This window comes from Apteryx rowi, unplaced genomic scaffold (assembly GCF_003343035.1).
Source record: "Apteryx rowi isolate R43461 unplaced genomic scaffold, aptRow1 scaffold_150, whole genome shotgun sequence".
In the NCBI taxonomy this organism is placed as follows: domain Eukaryota; kingdom Metazoa; phylum Chordata; class Aves; order Apterygiformes; family Apterygidae; genus Apteryx; species Apteryx rowi.
In genome coordinates, this window is record NW_020447753.1 from 1,539,764 (window position 1) to 1,562,081 (window position 22,318).

The 22,318-nt window shown below is 35.5% G+C and overlaps 1 protein-coding gene across 5 annotated transcripts in view; it reads left to right on the plus strand.

Moving 5' to 3' along the window:
* Positions 1–22,318, plus strand: part of AKAP11 (A-kinase anchoring protein 11) — a 44,884-nt gene that overhangs the window by 16,922 nt on the left and 5,644 nt on the right. For 3 of the 5 annotated variants that reach the window (XM_026058938.1, XM_026058940.1, XM_026058939.1), the window contains 6 exons: positions 625–759; positions 1,962–2,226; positions 2,708–7,352; positions 9,904–10,059; positions 15,725–15,771; positions 18,303–18,463. In XM_026058938.1, coding sequence (XP_025914723.1) covers positions 625–759; positions 1,962–2,226; positions 2,708–7,352; positions 9,904–10,059; positions 15,725–15,771; positions 18,303–18,463 — 5,409 coding nt within the window. Of the gene's footprint in view, positions 1–624; positions 760–1,961; positions 2,227–2,707; positions 7,353–9,903; positions 10,060–14,842; positions 14,957–15,724; positions 15,772–18,302; positions 18,464–22,318 lie in introns of all 5 variants that reach the window. The other 2 variants (XM_026058943.1, XM_026058942.1) reach the window with 2 other exon arrangements.

Here is a 22,318-nt window from a genome sequence, read left to right on the forward strand (position 1 = left end):
ATAGTGGTCTAAAACACCATTCAAAGAAAGTCCGCTAAGAGCATGTAGAGATCCATTTAAAAGTATTATTAGCTGAGCTCAGTCTTTTCTGAGTAGCTGTGCACCTTGTAGGATGGGTAGATGCTTTTTACTCCTTCTAAGATTTTCCCATGTGACCTTTAAAGGTCTTCTGTCACATGAGAACAGTAGACGTTTTTCTTTGGTAGAAGTGTGAATTAGAAATGAGTGTGAGTTAAATTATTAGCGAAAATGAATTTTATACCAGAGTTTGAGAGAATAACTGAAGGATGGGGTAAGAAGTAGGGAAGAAAACAAAAGCTTTATCAAAATTAATGGCCATTAATATTTCACAGAATCACAGAATGGTTGAGTTTGGAAGGGATCTCTGGAGATAACCTAGTCCAACCTCCCTGCTCAAGCAGGGTTACCTAGAGCAGGCTGCCCAGGACTGTGCCCAGACAGCTTTTGAATATCTCCAAGGATGGAGACTCCAAAACCTCTCTGGGCAACCTGTTCTACTTGTTAATACACAGTTTTGGGGATATGAAATCAAAAACTCTTCATTATCACTTACATGTTAGTTTTTCACTTTGTATTCTCAATGTGTTCTTATATTTAAATTAGGAATTGACAGCTATTTCTGTAGAGCTTCCAGATGTCCTGAAATCGCTCCAGTTGTGCAAACTAAAAGAAAATGAAGTTATATTTCTAAAAGATATAAAGAAAAGCTTGGAAAAACCTTATATCATGAAAGATCAGGTAAACATTCTGTGTCTTCTTAGATGCATGTCTTAGATACAGATGTCTTTTAGTTGGTTTTATGAGAGTTTAGTAATACCACACCTTGTCTTGCTTGTAATACAGTATTTAGGCCATCTTGGACCAACCAGTGTTAATGTTGTTACGTTTCTGCGGTTTCCTTGTGTTTAAAATTAATGTTAGAAAATCTCAAAATAAACTCTTTCCTTTGGAGTTAAGTGCTTTATTATTAATACAAAATAGCTAATATAAATATTTAATATTTATGCTGCACAAGAGAACTTATGCTACAATGAGTCTGTAGCAGTGAACTCGGTAGGAGGTTGCTTAAAAGGTGAAGCAGTGCACGGGTAATCCTCAAGTGAGTTATGAATAAGTACTTTTGGGGACTGTTTCTTGTGAAAGAACATGAGTTTTAGAAGATTAACTAAGAAGTTTGGAGGTGTTTTTAGTTTTGAATGCACCTTATGATCAATATTTTGCCTAATCTATCTAGTATGGAGTGAAATGCCTTCTTGCATACTTACTTGATGCATGATATGCCCTGTCTGTGTTTGCTTGCTGACTTGGTCCCATACTTCTGCCTCACTGAAGTCCTTTTCATGGCCAGCTTGGAAAGAAAAAGAAACTAATCAAATTGTCATAATTTCCTGGCACCTATATTTCAAGGAGGAAAGTCTGCAGAGGAATGGAAGCTGTATCTGAGCTGAACAGTCATAGGCAATGTCAGCTGTTCATAAAATTCAATTTTATTTTTTTCTTCTCCAATTATAAATGTTGTTAAAGCAAACTTTTTAAAACCATGTTGACTAATGATACAATGTAAATTCGATTGTATTGCTATGACACACACATATAAACTGAAATATTCAGCATGAACACAATTTGAAGTCCTGTCTTCCTCTACAGGTTTTTAACATGTATATTCTTAATAGTCTTGAGCGTATATTATCAGGGCTGTATTATATAACTGTTTGTTTTGTTTTAATGCAATGATTTATTTAGAATGCAGGAGTTACTAAAATGAGTGATTTAACTATTGCTGTATACAAACTGTTCCATTTTTTTCCTTATCTGTAAAATATTTGTAAATTGTTTACTGTTCATAAAAAATATACTGAAGGAATCCCTTGTTACTCCTGACAGTTGAATTTTTTCCAAGTTTGTTACATGTTTGTTTTCTTGTTGCCCTCTTTTTCAAGAATCAACTTCCTGAAGTGCTTTGTGTGATGAGATTGTCTCCTTCATTCCCAAGGATCAAAGCTGATTATGTATTTACCTTGCTGAGCAAATATACTACAGGCATAAGATATGCAATGGAAATAAACTCACTGCAAAAACATCAAACAGAGACATCCAATGCAGAAGATGATGATACTAATCAGTCAGTTTCTTCAATTGAGGATGATTTTGTCACTGCTTTTGAACACTTAGATGAAGATGAGCCTTCAAAGATGCAAAGTGTTGGTAAGTGCTTGCATGCTGTTGAGTTTTGTTGTAGAGCCTGTTCTTTGAAATTTTGTCTGTTGCAGGACTTCATGAGACAATAAATGTATATGAAACATTTAGTAATTTTTTACAGTAATTACCTGTTTCAAAGGGGTAATACACAAATGTAAATTTAAATTTTTGCCTTTCTTTTCACAACAGTAGTCTGTCAAATAATAAACCAAAGATTCCAGTTGTGATGTCAGATCCAGATAAAGTAGAACCTATGATGTGTGCTAAAAAGTATGTGATTTTATTAATGATTAGATTTGTCTAATAAATCAATCCTTCATTCTTTTCAAACTCTAATCATGAGAGATCACCTAATGTATTGCAACAATAGAAAGCCCAGTGATTGCTATCTAAATCTGTCCCCGGTATTGTGCATTTGTGTGGAGATTTTTGTTTTTGAAGCTTTTTTTTTTTTTTTTTTTTAAGTTTTTTTTTTTTTTTTTTTTAGGTCCATGCAGTTTTAGTTCTCGAAACCATCGAGATGTTGCTTCACAGACCATCCCCGCTCAATGTTTAGAAGCTGTTGACTCAAAAATCCTCGTGGGTTCTGTACATCGAAAGTCATCTGCTAGATCTTCTACTTTGGTTGATATTTTGGGACTTAAGGAACTGTCCTCAGTAAAAAACTCAGTTACAACCTCAATTTCTGATCCTTGGATACAGCAGAGTTTCTATAAGCCATATAATCCTTCTGATCAAGGTGTTAATTTTTTACGTAAAACATTATTTTCCTCCTCTCCGGCAGAATCCTCTGAGTCAGATTGCTCCAGCCCAAGCCCTATTATCTTCTTAGATGAAGAAGGATATCAAAAAAGCTTGAAGGCAAAACTTCAACTGCCAAAAATTCCAGTAGTGAAAGATGGCATAGAGGATTCGGACTCAGAAGTAAGTGAATTTTTTGATAGTTTTGATCAATTTGATGAACTGGAACAAACCCTGGAAAACACTTGTAAAGTTATTAGGGATCCAATCCAAGGGAATCCTCCTCAGAAAAGAAGGACTGTTCATGAGCACCTGTGTTCTGCAAGCATTACAATGAATCCTCAAAAATTCAAGTTTGATCGTCCCACACTTCCAGCCAATGTAAAGAAACCAACTCCTCGTAAACCAGAATCGCCATACAGCAGCATTTTTGATGTTCCAGATTCTCCTCGCCCGGTTAAAATGTCAGGGGAAGAGAATGGAGGTTTGTTCAGCCCTATTAGATCATCAGCTTTCAGCCCACTAGGGAGCTGTGGTTCTTCTGAATGTTTGTGTCGGATGAATCTTGGTGGAGATGGGACAGGTCAAAACCACCATGACACACTTTATAATACTTACTCAGAATATGCTGATAGTTTTTCATTTGAAATACTAGGTTCTGTTTTTCATTCTGAGTCTTCATCAGAACAAATATGTGCAGGAAATGAGTCCAAACGCAACAGAATTGCTTTGAAAGGAGAAAAAAGTCTAACTACAGATCACAGAATGAAAACTGGCAAAGAGCTGGCTAAGCAAGCTAAATTGAAACATAAGTCATTAATGATTAGAGATAGCATTCAAAGATTTGCAACTGAATTGGTTGAAAAAAGTTTTGGCAGTGCGTTTAAAGATCTGCAAAAAGGCGTTTCTTCATGCACCAATGCACTTTGTCATTTGGCTGCTAGGTTGACTTCTTCAGTCTTTCAAATGGCTTTTTATGAGATTGGAAGACGTAGAGCAATTTCCTTGAAGGAGTGTGCCATTAATGGGCTGGCAAGCTTTTTGGTGAGTGAAGCTATAACTGGTGCTTTGAAAGAACTGCGGCATGTAAAGAAACAAATATTTACCAACACAGTTGCACGATTTGCAGCAGACCTTGCTGAAGAACTTGTATTTGAAGGAATCATGGAAGTATGCCAGTTTTCATATCCATCGACACCTACAGCTGCACAGCCTTCATCATTTGATTTTGAAGACAAAGTGGTAAGATCCTATGCCAGAGATTTGTCTGAATCTGTCATTCAGGAGGCTTTTATTGAACTATCTCAGGTTGATGTGACCTTCACAACACAAGCAGCCATTAGTGTTTCCATGGACAACATTAAATATGTGAGCGCAGAAAGTATGTTACAGTCAACACARACTTCCACAGCTTTTCCTAGTTTTAATGATAGAGTAGCACTGAATCCCATACAAGAATCCAGAAAAGAATATACAGTACAGCAAGCTCTATTTTGTGCCTCTGGTGTTGTAAGTTCGATACCTGTGCCCTTAGCTGGAAGAGCTCTTTGTCAACATCAGGTTTCCTCTGATGTTTATAAAGCAAAAGCATGGACTGCTTCAAACTCTGATGGCAATATGAAAGTGTACAAAGACTCTACTCATCTGTTTTTCACAACTAGAAAGAGAGAGGAGGAAATTGCTTCTTTCAGAAATATATACCTAACTTCAGATCCCAGTCAAAGTACTGAAAATAATTCATCACTTTTACATAACCAAAATGATACCAAACAAGCAAATAACAGATCTGGAATGAATAATAACTTAGAATTAACAAGTGGGTCAAAAAGCATCAGTAGTTTCTCTGGAACAATGGTAGATATGATCGTAAATGAAGCCTATGAAGCCATAACTTCATCCAGGGTTACAAAAGCAGTGGAAGAGTATACAGATTTTTTAACAAGAAAAATAGTAGAGAAAAAACCTTATTTGCAATGCATTGGTGAAGATTTTCCCAAGAATGTGTTTGCAGACCACTTGGCCAAGTATATTATAAAACAATCTGTGGATGAAAGTAACAGCGTCGTATCCAACACCTGTGATTATTTAGCATATAATATGGGCTCACAGACATACACAGATAACAGTAGAAAAGAACAATATAGTGTGTTAATGAAGCAAGAGGCTGAGAAACAAAATAACGTCCCTATAATTGTTGAACAGCAACGGATGCCTTTGAATAATCCATCTAAACTTCTTACTCCAGCTCATTCTGTTCCATGTTCTTCAGAATCTAAAGACAGTTGTCAGGAACAAAAAGGACGGAGGTTGTTTTCAAGTTCACCACCATGTTGTTCCACTGTGACTTTTTCTAAGCATGACTTTACTGACACAGGAAGCTGCTCAGTAAAGTACTTAAATAAGCCCTCAAAATACCGTGACACTCAAAAAGCATCGTCTGGATCTCTAACTTACAGGCAGGATGATTGTTGTCTGCATGCAAGTAACTTTTCAGTTATGTTTGGTAGTGTAGATGCTTTGCAGATGGAAGATAAATCAGTTATCAAGGRTGGAAATACCTGTGTAATGCCTGATACACCCCCACCAACTCCCTTAGTTCCATGTCAAGCTAGTTCTGAAAAGAACCTAAGGAAGTTATCTAAGAAACTCAAGGGAGAATTAGCAAAGGAATTTGCACCCGCAACACCACCTTCTACGCCATATAATCCATCTGTTACTGGTTTGTCTGAAACTGAACACAACTCTCTGGAAAAGGAAGAATTTATGCTGAAACTCATGCGGTCACTTTCTGAAGAAGTGGAAAGTAGTGAAGATGAAGATTATTCTGAAATGCTAGCTGAGAAGGAGGAACATCCAGAAAAAACAATACAGTATGCAGATCACTTAGCTAGTCATATAATTTCAGTAGCAACTGAAATGGCTGCTTCCCATTTAGATGATAAAACAAATGAAGGTGAAGCTAATAAACAGGTTCAGTTAAGTATGCCGAACAAAAGATATGGGTCTGCTGTATTTATAAATATTCCAGAAGAGACCTGCAATTCTTTATGGAATTATGCAGGTGATATGGCAGGAAAAGTTATCAGTGAGGCCAAGAAAATGGTGAAATCAAGGCATTGTAAACTGAGGTTGAAGCGGGTTAACTGCCAGGTGGATTGCCTTTATCTGAGAAAAGGTGATAAAGTTGATAGTTCAAAAGAATGGTGGGGTCCAGGGCAGGACCAGTGGCCYGGGGAGAGGGATTCTTCTGTACTTTCTTTACCACAAAGTTTGGGCATGATGGGTTTGACTTCCAAATACCCAAGCTGTGAAAGTGTGACTGATGAATATGCAGATCATATTATTCGAGTTTTGAAAAGAGAAGGTGGTAATGCTGAATTGTTAGTGGATCAGTATGCTAGTAGACTTGCTTACAGGTCTATAAAATCAGGCCTACAGCAAGCTGCTAGGAAAACTAAATTGAGGTACAACAGAAGGACATTGCCTGGGCAAAATACAAAGGTAAATGGTAAGCTGGAGCTCTTCAAAATAATGAATAAAGATTCACTACAGCAAGTGAAAAGCAGGATTCATCACTGTGAAGACCAAACTTGCGAAAGGAATGTCTGCGCACAGAGAGCGGAACACACAGAGTTGTTACGTTTTTCGGAATCCCTTGCTCAGAGTATAACTTGTGATGTCAGGAAGAAATTGAAAATGTCGGGAGCGTGTTTGCCAAAATCTTTAACAGATTCTTGTCTATATAAAAAGACTGAATTTGATGAAATCACAGGGGATCTTATTAAAACAACATTTTCTAGGACGTTTCTTCCTTTCTCCCCCAATTGTAAACTGTATCATAGTACAGGCAGTTTAAATGAAAATGGCTATAGTGAAGGCATAATTCAAACTATAGAACAATATGCTAGGAAAGTAGCAGACGATACTCTAGAAATGAGTTTAGAATCTGCTGTTCTCCATGCGGCTGAAAACAGAAAAAATGGGGATGGACTCTCATACACTGAGAAATTGTCTCCTTTTTCTGGAACTGTCTGTAGATGCTGCAGTATGAAGGAACATCTGTACTGTACAGAGAGTACATCTCGTCTACCTGCACAAGAATCCTCCATTCCAGTGAGGCATTTTCCTCATTCTAGGTTGGGTGGTGTCTGTCAAAAATCAAGAATATTTCACCTTGATATTCCTAAAATTCATATTGATGTAGAACAGAAGGCAGTGTTTTCTGACAAGGTGGTTACTGCAGCTATTGAGAAAGCAGAGAGAGAACTGAGTAACATGAGTCTGACGGCTGACAGTGGTATTGGGCAAGATGGAGTCAGTTTTGCCGAAAGCCTTACTACTGAAATAATGACATCAGCTATGACTAATATTGGTCAGGCAGTTAACATAAGGTAATATTCATTTTCTCGTTTCTTGCATTCTGTACCAGAAAAAGGTGGATTGTTAATACAATCACTGTGTGATCAGAAGCAATTTTTTTTCTTTTAGAAATATACACTTTATATTTTGAATGTTTGTTCTTTTTATTATTCTGGTGATAGTTAAACAATTTGGACCTGGAAAAAATACTTTTTTCCACCTGTGGGAGCTTAAAACCAAAGTTTCTATATACATCAGGATGTGTATGTTCTGGTAGGTGACTAACAATTGGAATTTCAACTTTAAATGCCTTCTATTTTTATCTACTGTAGAGACTGTTAAACCTTAATTAAAGGTCTTGTTGTCTTGTGAGCCATGACAGAGTCCAGGTTTGTTCCATACCTGTATTTTCTCTTTTGTGCTGAGGGGAAAAAAAAACAAAAAAACAGTTCTGTTTTTTGTCAGTGTGACCAGTGTTTGGTACTAGGAAACCAAGCTAGCCATTGCTTTGTAGTATGAAACTTACTTTTAGAAAAAAAAATACTTTCTAAGACATGGTTTAGCTTATAAAATAGTAATATACTAGAATAGAAACTGACTCTCAGATGTATCTTTATCAGTGGCTAATATACTGTTTCTTTTAATATGCCTCTGAATAAGAAATATGTGCCACAGTAACTTGGGGGAAAACATCATCTGTTTCTTAAAACAGACTGTGCAGAGATCAGAATGACTTGAAATCTCTTCTTCAGGTCCAAGAACAATCTTTACCGTGTTGATCTTTCTAATTTATAGTAGTTACTTTCTGAATATTTTTGCATGGGGGCTCCTCACAGTGGCAAAGGATTCATTTTCCTGATTTCTAGAGTGACATCATGATGAATAATAAAACTTATTTATTTGTTTTTAATGACTAAACACCCCCCCCCCACAGTGGGACTGAAACCAATTTTTTCAAGATGTGATATGAAACGCATAATAGCTCTTGCTTGTAGTATTTGGGTGTGAATGGAAGTTTTTGATTTGTGTATGGAGGTTATTTTTACAAAATGATTTATACCAATAAGCTCTGTTTTAACTTTTTATGGCCTTTCAATGAAAGTGTTTAACCAAAAATTCTAGCAGTATATAAATGCTAGTAAGTTGTATATTATGGCTGTTTTTGCATGCTCATGGCAACCCCATGGTTGGGTCCTTAATCAGTGTGACCAAAAAATATCATTTTATGTCATGTGGTGGTGTTTTTCTAATACCAACAGTATCAGAGCTGACTCTTTGTTTCTGAATCACTACTTTAAAATGTTATCTAAAACTTCTAGTTAGAATATGGTAGAGCATCTAAAAGGCAAGGTTTGAAGAGATACTGTTTATTATTTTTCTGTGATAAGGAGGGGATGTTAGGTTTTTAACATGACATCCAGTTTATAAGTGCTTTTTGCCTTGGTATCTAAARTGTGGTATAAAATGTGTGTGCTTCTTGAGAGCTGCCTTGCTTATGTGCAGTGAAAAAAAAATTGCTGCTAGCACTGGTATAATTGTAAATAAAAATGGAAAAAAATAGCTTTTATATTGCCCAAATGAGTTGAGATTTAAACAGTTAAACAGTACTTATTCTAAGCTACATCACTGCCTGCAAAAATGCATGCTTACTGGAGTGAAGTGTTATTCATGATGTGCTTAAGGCTGACTTTTTAAATGGTGAATGCAACAATCTTGAAATGATTGCCATCTATGGTAGTAGTAGGATAATAGTTTCTCTTGAACTTTCTGTCATTGATCTACATATAGATAACCACAGTTTGACCCTAAAAGTTAGTGCATATGGGTATATTTTCAGATTGAACTCCTTATGAAAAAGTTGCAAACTTCTTTTATAAAATTGGATCTCTTGAAGGGTCTTCTAAAGACCGTCTGTTATTGAGCATACTTGATTGACTGGTTTTTGGAAAAAAAAAAAAAATCTTATGGACAAATTCTGTATGCTGCCCCTGTTGCTGCCCCTTCTTGAAGCAGGAAGAGAAATTTTTATTTGCAGAAAGATCTTTTTCAAAAATGGAAAAGTTACAGCATTTTAAACACCAGTGTGCTCTTAAGCAGTTTGTCTACAATAGCAAACCACTGGTAGCTAGCTGGTTGTAATGAAGGCAGAGAGGGGATATAGCCAAATTGTCCTATGGTGAACAAGCTCAGAAATGCTAATTCTTCCCACTTGAAAAGTGTGGTTTGATCAGTCTGTAAGAGTAAAATGCCTAGGTGCTAAAGCTATACTATGCTTTATGCAAATAATCTTCCAAATGAGAGAGCTGTTTGTACCGCTCCCTCTTTCTTCTAGTGAATGAGTTCCAAATGGCAGTCCCGGGTCTAAGCCAGGTATATGTATATGTTACAAAATTTCTTGGAATTTGAACTTCGTTAGGTTGCTCCATTTCTTATTTGGAAAGCAGGCTACATATTAGTGTATACCCCCCCTTTTTGCCTGGAATTTAGTATCTTTGAAATGGTGTTAAATTGCTTTAGATGAACTAATATAGATCAGCATGAAATACAGCTCAAGTGATGTTTTCATCTTAAATCTTTGTTTAGCTCTGCTGGAAGAGAAGGATTTCACTCAGTTGAATCTATTGTTAGCCAGCAGATGAGTCTGAGTATTGGTGATGATAGCACTGGCAGTTGGTCCAACCTAAGTTTTGAAGATGAACATCCTGATGAAAGCAGCAGTTTTCTTCACCTCAGTGACAGGTAACTATGTTAGCATAGTTAAACAGTTGTCTTGGTGTCTACTGATATCAGGTGGTTTTCTCTTGGGGAATGGGGAGAGAAGAACTTATTTTTCTCCTCAGGAAACAATGGCTTTTTTGTTAAAATTAGCTCTAATGTGTATAAATCTGTTTAATTACAAAACTTTTTTGTTCATGAATGTTAATACTACACACAGTATAAAATATGTAGTTTGCATTTTCACTGATATCAAGAAATGACATCAAGTAACACTGTACGCTTATAATTTCAGTACTAGCAAAAATGCAGGCATTTTAAAAACCGTCATATATAAAATACTACTTGAAAGTAGTGCATCTTACTCATGCTCTGAAATATTAAAACTTAATAATTAAAAATGTATTTTCTGTATTTTCTGTAAATTCATCTGTACTTTTGAAAATAAAAAATGTGAATTTAATTTGTCTCTGGAGCTTAGACAGATGTTAGGGTTTTGGGGGGTTGAATTTATAAGGTATTTTAACTGATAGTGGTGGAGTATTTACATCCTACTAACCAGAGCTTATAGGTGTATTGGAACTTACAGTCTGTTCAGGATAGTAGCTTTTTTCTGCAGAGCTTCTTGCTACACCTCCACTCGGCTGCTTGATAATCAGCAAAGATTAGAACAAGAGTTTAAAAAGYCTGCAATATATGTCTGTTGCCAGTGAAAATCAGAGGGAGAATTGTGACCCTAGGTTCTGTATACAGGAGATTCAAAGAATGAGTAGACTTAATTTTCTATGATTGGTGTATCACTTATGTAGAAAGTTCAGCTTTTTTTTTTATTCTTTTGCCTGCTAGTTAGTACTTCCAGCGTCATTCAGATGTTAAAATACAGCAGTAGTCTTTGCTTATATAATTTACAAATAAATTATTCAGTACTAAAGTGAAACTGCTCATTTTAATTTTGCAGTATCTKCACGTTTTGCTTAATTGAAAGTAGTTTTATCAAACCAATATTACACTTTATCACTGATAACAACTGAATAATTTTGTAAGAGACTACTTTGCCTTAAATTTATTTTAAGAAAACATCTGTTGAATGAGTGAAAACAAATCAGACTTACATGATTAAAACCAGAGTATAAGGAAAAAAATCATATTGGCAATTACAAGTAGTGAATAAAATACAGGTTAGTTGATGCTAACAAGAAACTAGATAAAAAAAAAAATTGTTGGACCTGTTGTGCCAATGTTTTTGTTGTTTGTATATCATCCCAAAACCCACTTTAAAAAAAAAAAAAAGATTAAGAAGTTGTCTACAATTTTCAAGAAAAATCAATTGCTCCTTAGAGGAGGAATGATCCAAATTAGCATTAACTCGCATAATTTGGATAGCCAGGTGCCAGCAGAAGAAACTGGCATGCACATATTGACCAGCTAGCTTTACAAAACTTATGTGGACTGGTAACAGCATGTTTCCCTTGTGTCACTGAGGTTTAGCAGATGAAAGTGAGGGGACCTGGGCTTATTGCAAAAAGATAGGGGGAGAAAAAGACATCCTGTAACAAGACAAGCTTTGGTAGCAACACTCTGCGTGGAGCAGTGTTAGCTTATTACAGCAATCTCTTTAAGAAATAGAAGAATTACATGGCAGTGATGAAGGTATACTGCTTTTACCTGGTCTTTTTAACATAAAAAACAGGAAATAATTAAACAGGGAAATGCTTTTCAGTGGTAATAGGGCATTTTTCTTGCAGCTACAGCAGTTGAAATCCCCCCTGCCCCCTCACCCTCTGTCAAGGCTATCTGTTTAAAAACTATTGCACAGTTTAAATATAAACCATGTCATTTTGGAACATCTAAATGTACTATCAAGTAGCTCTTGGTATCCAGAGTTTTATTTCCATCAGTGGAAATTTATGTAAATTTGGCTTGACTTTTGATTGCTTTTGTTTATAAACAAATACTTGTTTTGCTTTGAAACAAGTTTCCGGGGGGGATGGGGGGGAAGGGGGAGGGCCCCCACTCTCCCCCCCACTCTCCCACTGAGTATTTTCCAGGCTTTGTGAAGTAGTCAACAGATGCTGGTACATGAAACTCTTCTAGCTGACACTTTGAAAATCATCTTCGTAATGATAAACCTAGAGATACTATTAATGGTAGCTTAAATTGTGGAACACAGGATCAGAATCCCCATAAAAGAAAACAGCAATACAAGCTGCAACAGTCCAATTCATTTTACCTTACCTTACTTTCTTATTTTACTTTCTTTTCTAAGGGAAAAAAAGACATGTAGTAGCTGTAGTGACATTGTACATGCTCTGTTAGTCTGTTAACTTCTGGACTGAGAGGAGATGCGTTTAATGCAGATCAGTATGAAAATTATACTTCATAGAGGATTAAACTAACCATAAACAAGGGAGCAAGACAACTTGGAGAGAATTATCAGAGCGTGATCGCTTTAGTTTGTTGTGTTGAATGGAAATAGGAACGAAAGTTCTTTAGTGGACTTGGTAAAGTTAGTCATTCAGGGGAGTATTCACACTGTCTGCTTTACACATGTGATGTTAGCTGCTTAAATTTAGAAATCTAGTAGTCTTAAGCTTCCTCCACAGTTATTGCATAGATATAGGCTTCTCCAGAGGATCAATCAGAACATCTGATTTAAATTATAATTCAGAGCAGAAGCCTGCCTCTTGCCTTTGACTGCACATACCTAAGGCAAAATCTCAAAGCAGATGATCTGAGTTCTAGTTCACATAGGTATGGTACAGTTTTGAGWCTTGTTTGGCCTCACTTGATAGGCTGAAAGCTTTTATTTCTGGTAATTTTCCTGCTTATTTATGTTGAAGAGCAGCACGAAGCATTATAGAGGCATTACAGTGCCTTTTTCTGTTTGTTGCCTGTTCTGTGGCTGCAAGACTTTCAAGAGTGTTCAGTGTCTTACAGAAAAGTTAAGTTCATGTTACAAAACATCCTTAAACATTGCTATATGTTGTAATCACATAGCTAAATATCTGATTATATCAGACTGAATTTGACCTTTGTAAAATACATTAACTTTTTCTCTAATCAGAACAGTGGTATGTATGTATGAGGTCATTCTCTTAAATTCCATACACTTTTTCCTTTAATCTGACAACTAGGGCAGCTTTTACTTGCATTTATGTTATGCATCGAAAACTTCCAATCAARGAGTATCTATGAATACAGAGCATTGATATTAATAGGCTATGTTAAATATATGTTCTGTACATGTAATTAAGAATCAAATATAATGTTAATACTTCATACATACTATGATAGTCTTGTGCAATAGCTTGAGAAATGTTCTTAAGACTAGGCTTGCTTTTTTCCATGCAAATCTAACAGGTAATTTTGAAGTCTTGGTAAAAGTAAGTAACTGCCATTAGCATTTTTTTTAATTGTGCATATTAATAGGTTTGCTGCAGTTCTAGAGACAAGCTAGTTTCTTTGGATGCTTCTTTTTAATTTTCTTTTTTTTTGAGTAATGACAGAACAATCTGATTGTTCTTAGCACATTTTGTCTAAATAACCAACAGTAACAATGTGCTGAATAAAGCATCTCCAACTTCTTTTTTTTTAGTATTTTTTTTTTCTTTTAGAGTATATTCACACTGCAAGTTTATTAACCTGCTGTTGTTGTGTTGAAATAAGGATCCAGACAGACAAACTGGAAAGCAATTGATGCTGTTGTTTGCTGCCTCTCAAAAAGAGATTGATGTCTGGCTCTTGAAGTGCTCCTTTACACTATTTGTGATTTCAAATTTTACTATTTGTCTTGAGAGTGGAATGAGTGGAAAAGATCTTTAACAGTCAAACACAACATTTAGATGAACAGACAACTAAAAGCATCTTCTTGCAGCAGCTGTTCTCTGGAGTTGCTTCATGGCTTGTCATACCATCCATGGACAATATAGCCTTCTCCAAGAACGCTGGTTCTGTTCTCTTGACATCTTATTCTTGGAAGGCTTCCAGCCATGCTCTGGGGGTGGTATCAAATCAAGGAAAGGGAGTTTTAATCATGTGAGCAGCTCAGATTTGTACATAAGCACAGGCCCCATATTCTCTGTAAATTTTAATGCTTAGAATATACCAGTATAAGGACATGTTCAAGTTTTCAGTTCTTCGCATTGATTTGAGCATAGTTGTGGAATAAATGCAGTATGGTTGTGAACTGTGAGCGAGTTAATCTTTTTAGTCTTGTTTTCACTGATTTATAGCAAAGTTTTTTTTAAAAAGCTTTAAGAAGAATATTCAGATTTTTGTTTTAAGAAGTATCTTTTGGGGGTTTGGGGTGTGGGTTTTTTTGTTTTTTTTTTTTCCTTGCCCTAAGTATTTCCTGCTCATCAGGCTGCTGTAGATCACTGCTTGGTTTTTGGAATGAGATAGAGAAGGATTTTCTTTGTGTAGTTGTCTTCACAATATATAATTTCATGAACTCTTGGCTAGTCTTTAAGCAAATACTATATTTGTAATCCATATTCCTGTGAGTAATCCTGTTGAAATTGTTGAGCCTGTATAAATAAAAAGCTGTGTGCTTAGGCCTGAGGACAGAATTACTGTTAGCACTGATCTAGAAAATTAATGAGTACAAATTAATACTTTGACTGGTATACAGAACTTACCAGTTTTGCATTATTGTGCAAACTGCTGCTCTGAATAGCACTGACAGTCATGTTTGTACTCTGTTCCAGCAAACCCATTTAGGAAGTTTCAGTGCTCTAGCATTAAATATCTTGACAAAACAACTCTGAGGAAAACGAAGGTTCTAGTTTGAGCTATTGTTCTTTTCTAGTTCAGCTGTGTTCTCTTCTTCTCCTGGCAGTAATGGTAACAGCAGTAGCTGGAGCAGTCTTGGTTTAGAAGGGGATATGTATGAGGAGAATTTATCCTTTCCAACATCAGACAGGTTGGTTGAGTCCAGAAATATAAACCAGATGGATTCCTCATAATTAATGCATGAAATCATTTTTTTTGAAGACAAGAATACAGTGCATTTTTATGCTGATACATTATTCACACTCCTCTCATTTAATCACAATATGATTTTTTCATTAATTAATCCATACTGATTGGATAAATTCTGCTGTGCTAAACTGATGTTGCCTGTTCTGCTTGCAAAACAATAGGTCCCTTTCATGCATGTTCCTGCTTGCGATTTTACAAGTCTTTAGATTTACTTTTTCATGCAAACTAGAGCCTGCTTCCTATGGGATTTCTGTTTTTATTTTCCTTTAGCTTGTGAAAACTTTCAAAATTGCTTGGTAGTTGATTTTGTAGAACACATGTCATACAGCTTTGAATAACCTCTAGCTATTCATAATTGTGACCCAAGACTGCTCAATCCTTTCACATGTGAAGCAAAACTAAACTGTCCCCCTTAATTTAAAAACAAGGGCTTTGTCTTATTTTAAAATGTCTTCATGTTATAATATCTTCTTAACACTCTTCTCCTGTTTCTCTCCTCCCCTTTCTTCCCTGAAGAGCAAATATTGTAAACTTATTGACAAGTCCACTTACAACATGAAATGGTGTGAGAAGCAAAGCTTCTTTTCATGGTCATTCCTTAATTCTTTTATGGTCTTCATGTCCTTTACTGATTAACAACTTGGGATTGATTACACTTATTGTGCATATAGTGGATTGTATTAAATTTTTTGTTTTACTTTTAAAATAGTGATGGAACAGAAGATAAAGATGAAGACTCCAAGGATGCTGTAGAAGGTAGTATTAATTCCAACATAGGCTGCTGTTCTTGACTTGTGTACTCTACACTAATTATTTTTCTTGATTCTTAGTCTACAAAACAAGGTGGTAACTGTATTATCCTTATTCATTATAATTCATGTCAATCAAGAGTCAGAAGACATTCTTATATTAATACCCTATGAACGCTTCTTAATACTCTGAATACAGCCTATGGGAAATGCTYGTCAGTCTGATGCTCAGCTAACACGTTCTTAATGTTAAGGTAGTGAATGCTGACCGGCTTGTTGAAAGTGTGAATTTATATGTATGGAATAATCTCTTTGGAAAATATTCAATACGAGCCATGGCAACACGTCTGCATGACTATTCTCAAGGCACTAAAGAACATGTTATAATTGGCCATATTTACCTTGGTAAGAGCAGTCATGAGGAACAAATGAGAATGCTTGGGTTCAGTATTTTTGTTATACTGTTTCTTTTCAGCGTAATGTAAAATAGATTCTGTCCAGAAGCTTTTGACAGCCTGCTGGTTTTAAGAGGAACTCCGTGTGGGTTCCAGCCTAAGAGTGAACTGCGAAAGGTTGTTGCCTCAAATGAGGACAGGCTGAATAGGCAGTGCCTTGTTTATGTCTTGGCCTCTCAGCATGAGTTTGGTTTAAATATGAGCTGATGTTAGACCAATTTGTAACAGAGCTGTTCTTTGTGTTGGGTATATTCTGAAGGCGAAATATCAGAGTTTCAAGAAACCTCCTTTACCTACTTATAGAGGAAATTAAGTCTTTTTGCACATCTTCAAATACATTTTTCTGCCTACATCAAAACTATTTTTAACTCCTGGAAGAGTGTATGGAATTTGAACCACACTTAAATTTTGTAATCCAATCTGACTGGCCATTAGGGGTTTGTGAGGATACATGAGTAAATATATTTATACTAAAGAATAACTAAATTATTAAATATCTTTCTTTATCCACTAAAAATAATTATAATAAACATGATTTTTGCTCTGTAGATTTCATTTAGGTTTTCAGTATAATGTTGCTTTCTGTTGGTTGTTGTTGACTTGAAACATTTCTAGGATTTTGAATGCACTTAAATTGTTTGAGTACAATTGTGCTTGAATTTATTTTTTTACACAAGTAAAGTGTCTCCTGGAGTGCAACAGACTGCTTCCTACTGTATTGTGGATTTCTTGCAAAACATTTCTAGTGAAGTTATAAAGTTTAACTGCTTCACCATCTCACTATTCATTTGAGAAGATTATTTCAGATAACTTTTGTCATAGGACCATTTAAATTGCGTTCTGAGTAGAAAACCTTCGTATATGGTGCTGTACATTTGGAAGATCTGGTTATGTCAGTAGCTAGTTTGGTTTACTCTCAAGTAACTGCACCTTGTTCAGCAAATAATTTGAGACAAAGCCTTGTTATTCCCAAATGCATAACTATTTTGTAAAACTGAAAAACGTATCACATTTTTCCAGTGATTATATAGATACATTACCACAATGCTTTCCATCCAGTAAGTGTTGCTAATTTTTTTATAATTGGTTTATTCTTCTATAATATATTAGATTTTGGGGCTCTAGACAAATACTCTGTCTTCCACCAAAAGCACTCTTGTTTTGACAGTTCACTAGGTAAATTCTCTCACCCTTTTCTTCCTGGGGAGATCTGTTTTTTCTTGCTTATCTTTGGCAGGTAGGAATGTATACCTTATGTACTTGAATTTTATAAGGTTGATTGGAAGAGTAGTGAGATTAAGGTAAACTGCACATTAATACATGTTTTTATTTCAAATATATTCTGTCTCTCTAAAAAGTTAAGTCATACTTCTAGACTACTGCCTTCATTCTGTAAGTGTTGACTTCAGGAAGAACTTGGAGAGCCCTACACATATGCTTAGTTGGTTATGACAGTGTGACAGAGGACTACTGTGATATCTGGATAAGAAATGCAGACTGAGAACAGAAGATGATGATGCTGTAGCTGTTTTTTGTTATTCATGCAACTGCTCTTTGAATACTGTGTTCATTTCTGGAACTCATGCTGTAAAGGAAGTGTTGAAAAATTGGATAGGCCTCAGTAAACAACAGCACTGTATTTTGGAAAAACAGAGGCAGCCTGACCAGTCTGTTGCCTGTACAGGAAAGAATTCTGAAACACAGACATTATTAAATTTAGTAGATGAAGGCATTGCAAAAAACAGCAGATTGAAACTGAAATGACTGCTTGAAGCACAGTGTAAGAGCCCATTGCTGTTTGAATGGATTATGAAAGACTGTTTAAAAGTCCTTATCACTTGGAATCTTGCATTAAAGTTCAGATGCTTTTTAATCTTCAGATATGTTTACGTTCAGCTGCAAATGTGCAAGAAGAGTTTATCCCAGAAGAACAGAACATTTCAGACCCAGATGTTTTTTGCCATTCATTATCTATATACACTAAAATGAAATATTTAAGATAATATAATCTAATAGTGATGCATAGCAATTCTTTTAAGACAGTTTGGACCTGTAGATTTGAACATTTTATTTTTAATGTTAGGTATGGAGCAAATAAGAAAGACATTAGCAATAGTGAATATTGATCTGGAACCAAATATAGTGGATCCCCAGCTCAGAGCAGCGCTCCAGTGGCTGGCAGCTTCTGAAACAGAGGTGTCTGACCTTCATTTTCATGACACTGCTACAAGGGAATTTGTCTTTGTAAGTATTTGGGGTTTGGGGTGGTGGGGGGAGAAGGATTTGCTATTGTAATTTTACCTTAATTTTGATTTGCTCTGATACATCAGCTATTTCTACTATATTTGCCACACAATAATAAGGAAAAATTTGCTTTTGAGAAAAAACATTATTTAAATCCTGAGATGTCAGAGTAGAACAGCCTGTTAGTCTGTGCATGTGCTGTAAATAGTGTTAGTTAAAGCCGAGTTAACAGTATATTTTTATATCTTGTTTCACAACTTGTTTTCTTTGGCTTACTCCAAAAAAGATACAATTATGATGTTCTTGTTTAGTGAAAAAATGTATTTCTTTGAAGCACTGTTTACTTAGTGTTTGCTTTAATTGTCTATAAATTGAATCTTGTCGTTTCTGAGAACTTGCTCATGCAAGTGAATTTTTAACTTAATATTCTGATGTTCTGTTTCAAGGTTTTTTTGCTAGCAAATACACATTTTCTTATCAGAATAAATTTTAGCTTCTAATCAAATTTAATTAGAAGTATGTTTTTATTCTGGAAGCAATTTCAACCAGAACTATTAAGAATGAAGGCTCGAAAAACTATTTTTAGGAATGTTTATTTTGGCTTTATAGATTGAATTTAATATATGATGAAAGAGAAAGTGGAGCTTAAAAGAAGTCAAAGAGGTTTCAGCAATTTGTGTCACTTAGGGAAGAGCCAAAATTTTATCATACAAACTGACTTGGAGTTATTTCTATCACAAATACAGAATAGAAACTTTTTATTCCTGTAAAATTGTAGAACTCGCTCCTTTATGTGACTATACACCAAGCTGCACATAATAATCTGGCATTTATTATATTTAACCTCTTCTGAATCTTCTACCTTTATGGCTCTTCACTTTTGCAAATGGCATTCTGGTTTTCAGTAAGCCTGTGAAATATGATTTTATACCTAGCTACTAAAAGACTAGAATAACAGATATGTGGACATTGCCTCTGAGTATGAGATTGCTAGGGATGATAATTTGTCAGATACTATATTGTGATGTGTTAACAAATGAAAAAGGGTAAAGGAGACTTTTTAATGTGATGCCATTAGTACGCGTTTTACAACAAAGATCTTGACAAAAATGATTTGAGGCGTTTATTAGTATCTAAGGAAGCAAGAACTTGCTTTCAGTTCAGCAAATTAGTTTTGAGACTTCAGTTAGGTGCTTTCCAAAGCTTGAATCATTATTCTAGGAGCGACAGGGAAGAAGTCAGTATTACTAAACATAAAGTTTAATTAAGCGAATGTGCGCACCGAAGGTACTTAGTTACTGTAGACTTGTGTTAATAGAGTGTGAAAGGTATCTCTGGAGGTCAGTTTGGATCTTACCTGGGCTGAGTTGCCCTAAGAGTGCCTTCTCCCTTTTTGGCTGTAGAGAGCCCAGAAAATAATGCTAGTTTTGGATTTCTTTTGTGTAACTGTATATACTCAAACCTAAGAGTAGGAAGTCTTATTTAATTTATTCTATTTTAAAGTAGCCCAGAAAACTGGGAAATATTTTTAGGCAAGTTGAAATATGTCCCTCTGTTCTTCTTTTCTGGAGATCGGTATGTGTTTGATTTAGAAATATCTGTGGTGTGGTGTTATTCTTGCCTTCCTAAACTATAAGGCAATTTGTTGAGAACACTTTTTTTTTTTCCATTTCTGGTTTTATTTGGAATTATTGGACTTAATCCTTCTTTTCATATTACTTCTCTGTTACAGTTTGTAAGAGTCTAACATAAGGAAGAAAATGCTTCACTTTTCTGTTCTTATATACCTGACCAAGAGGTCTCTGAAGTCCATTTCAGTTCTTCTTTTKATATGAATGAGTCTTGCTTAGCGATTACACTAATTCTCCTTGTGAGTCTGGTTTTGTCTTCATCTGTAGATCTGTCCATTTGGTACTTGCTCTGTGTGAATTGCAATATTGCAAACACTCAGGTAGAAGAGTGTTAGGACCCATAAGTGTTAGCAGTAAACTTTCTTGTGACCTGTAGCTGATCTTGCAGTGTATATATAGCACGTTAGACAAAAAATAGATGGCAGGTGCCCCCCCCCCAGTCTCTAATTCTTTTGCCAGGTCTGACTTCATTAGATTTTGCAGTTGGGATGCTACTATTTGAATCTGCCTAAAGATACTTGGAACAGATGCTGTTAGCTACGTATGTATTTTAAATTGTTTCTAGCTACCCTAATAAGAGAATATACTGAGAAGAGCACTCTGGAAAATAGAAGTGTCTAGTGTGCATGCACTCCTAAAAATTGTAATATTTTTCTACTTGATACTTTGACTTCAGTCATAAATTGATACTTAGTTGACAGCTAAAGATAAAACATAAGACCTTCAGGCAGGCAGTAGTCATGCAGTCTGGAAAATGTTAAGTAATAAATTGATTCTCTTGGTTTTATATATTGATATTTTATTTTTATTATTATTATTATTTTAGTTCTCCAAATGCAGTTATTTTAAAATGAATTCAAATCCTGTTCCCTTTTGGGGGCAGGGAAGGATTACCTGTTTTGATTCTATCTGATTTCCCGATCAGAATGTGTAATACTGTCTCTTTGCAGATTTGTGTCCTTGTCCGCTTTGTGGAGTTTATGCCTAAAAATTGCCAAACACCAGAACTTCACCTGTCGTGTTAGTCTGACTCCACATCTCTTACCATTTCTTGGGGTTTGAAGCAAAATACACAGGTTTCGGAACACTATTTCTGTTTGAATGACCTAGTATAGGAAAATTAGGACATACATAGGTGTTTTTTTTTTTTTTTTTAAGTAAGAATGTAAAAACAAATCATCAGATTTAAAGTTTAAAGAATGAGGACTTTCTGAAAGGATTTTTGTAATTTAATAGGGAGGTTATTTTGAAAATAGACTGTTCTTTCAGGATTGTATTAATAAAAGTGAGATACTGAGTAGTACAAAATAAGAAGTCTTGCAGCTAGTCCCAGACTGAGCCCAGTGAATTCTGGCCAAATTGAGATTCTTAAATTAGAAATAGTCATCCTCAGTTCCTTAAGGAGTAAAGACAGGCACCTCCAGAGGGCGCTGCAGCCTAACAGAAAACTTAATTGACCTTTATAGATGCTGATCTCTCTCTCCAACTAAAGGATTTTTTAGATCATCTCATAGGTGCTTTGATAAGGTGCCTAAGCAATGTGGGGAATGAGTCTGGGCTTGAGATCCCATTGAAAGCAAGAATTTTCACTGTAAGCAGTCAGAAGGTTCCAAAAGAGAAGAAAAGCTTACGCTAGCTGATCACAGTATGATAACAAGCCTCTGATGCGGTGTTGCTCTCTAAAGGACAAAAGTACTCCTAGCATATATCAGGCAATGTACTAATTGCTGAAACTCAGTATGAAGTCTTACTCGGGTATTCAACTTCTTTCTGCCTTGCTGAGCATAACATGAATCCTAATGTATGAAGTGAAATACATTGATTAGGAGCTAAAACAAGAGGCTTGTAAATAGATGGTTCTTGACTCTTTCACGAATCCTGGCAGCTTGGATATGCAAGTGCCTGGATTAAAATAAATATAAGTGTATAGATATACATACATATTAAATTTTTAATCAGATCATATCTAGTTATTTTAGAATTTCTGGTTTCTATTTTGAATAAACTTCAATATTTCACTTGTCTGACAGTAGGAAACGGATCAATCAGAAAAAGAAATGATGGGGTTGATCCTTGAACTCTAAATTAAAACCAAGATTAGTGAAGCCAGATCTGTGTATCTTAACATGATGGTATCTTTTTCTAATGTGATTTGAAAAGTAGACAGAAACTTTACACTGTATTTGACTAAACAGGTCTTTGGACATTAGCCAAACTTCTTTGT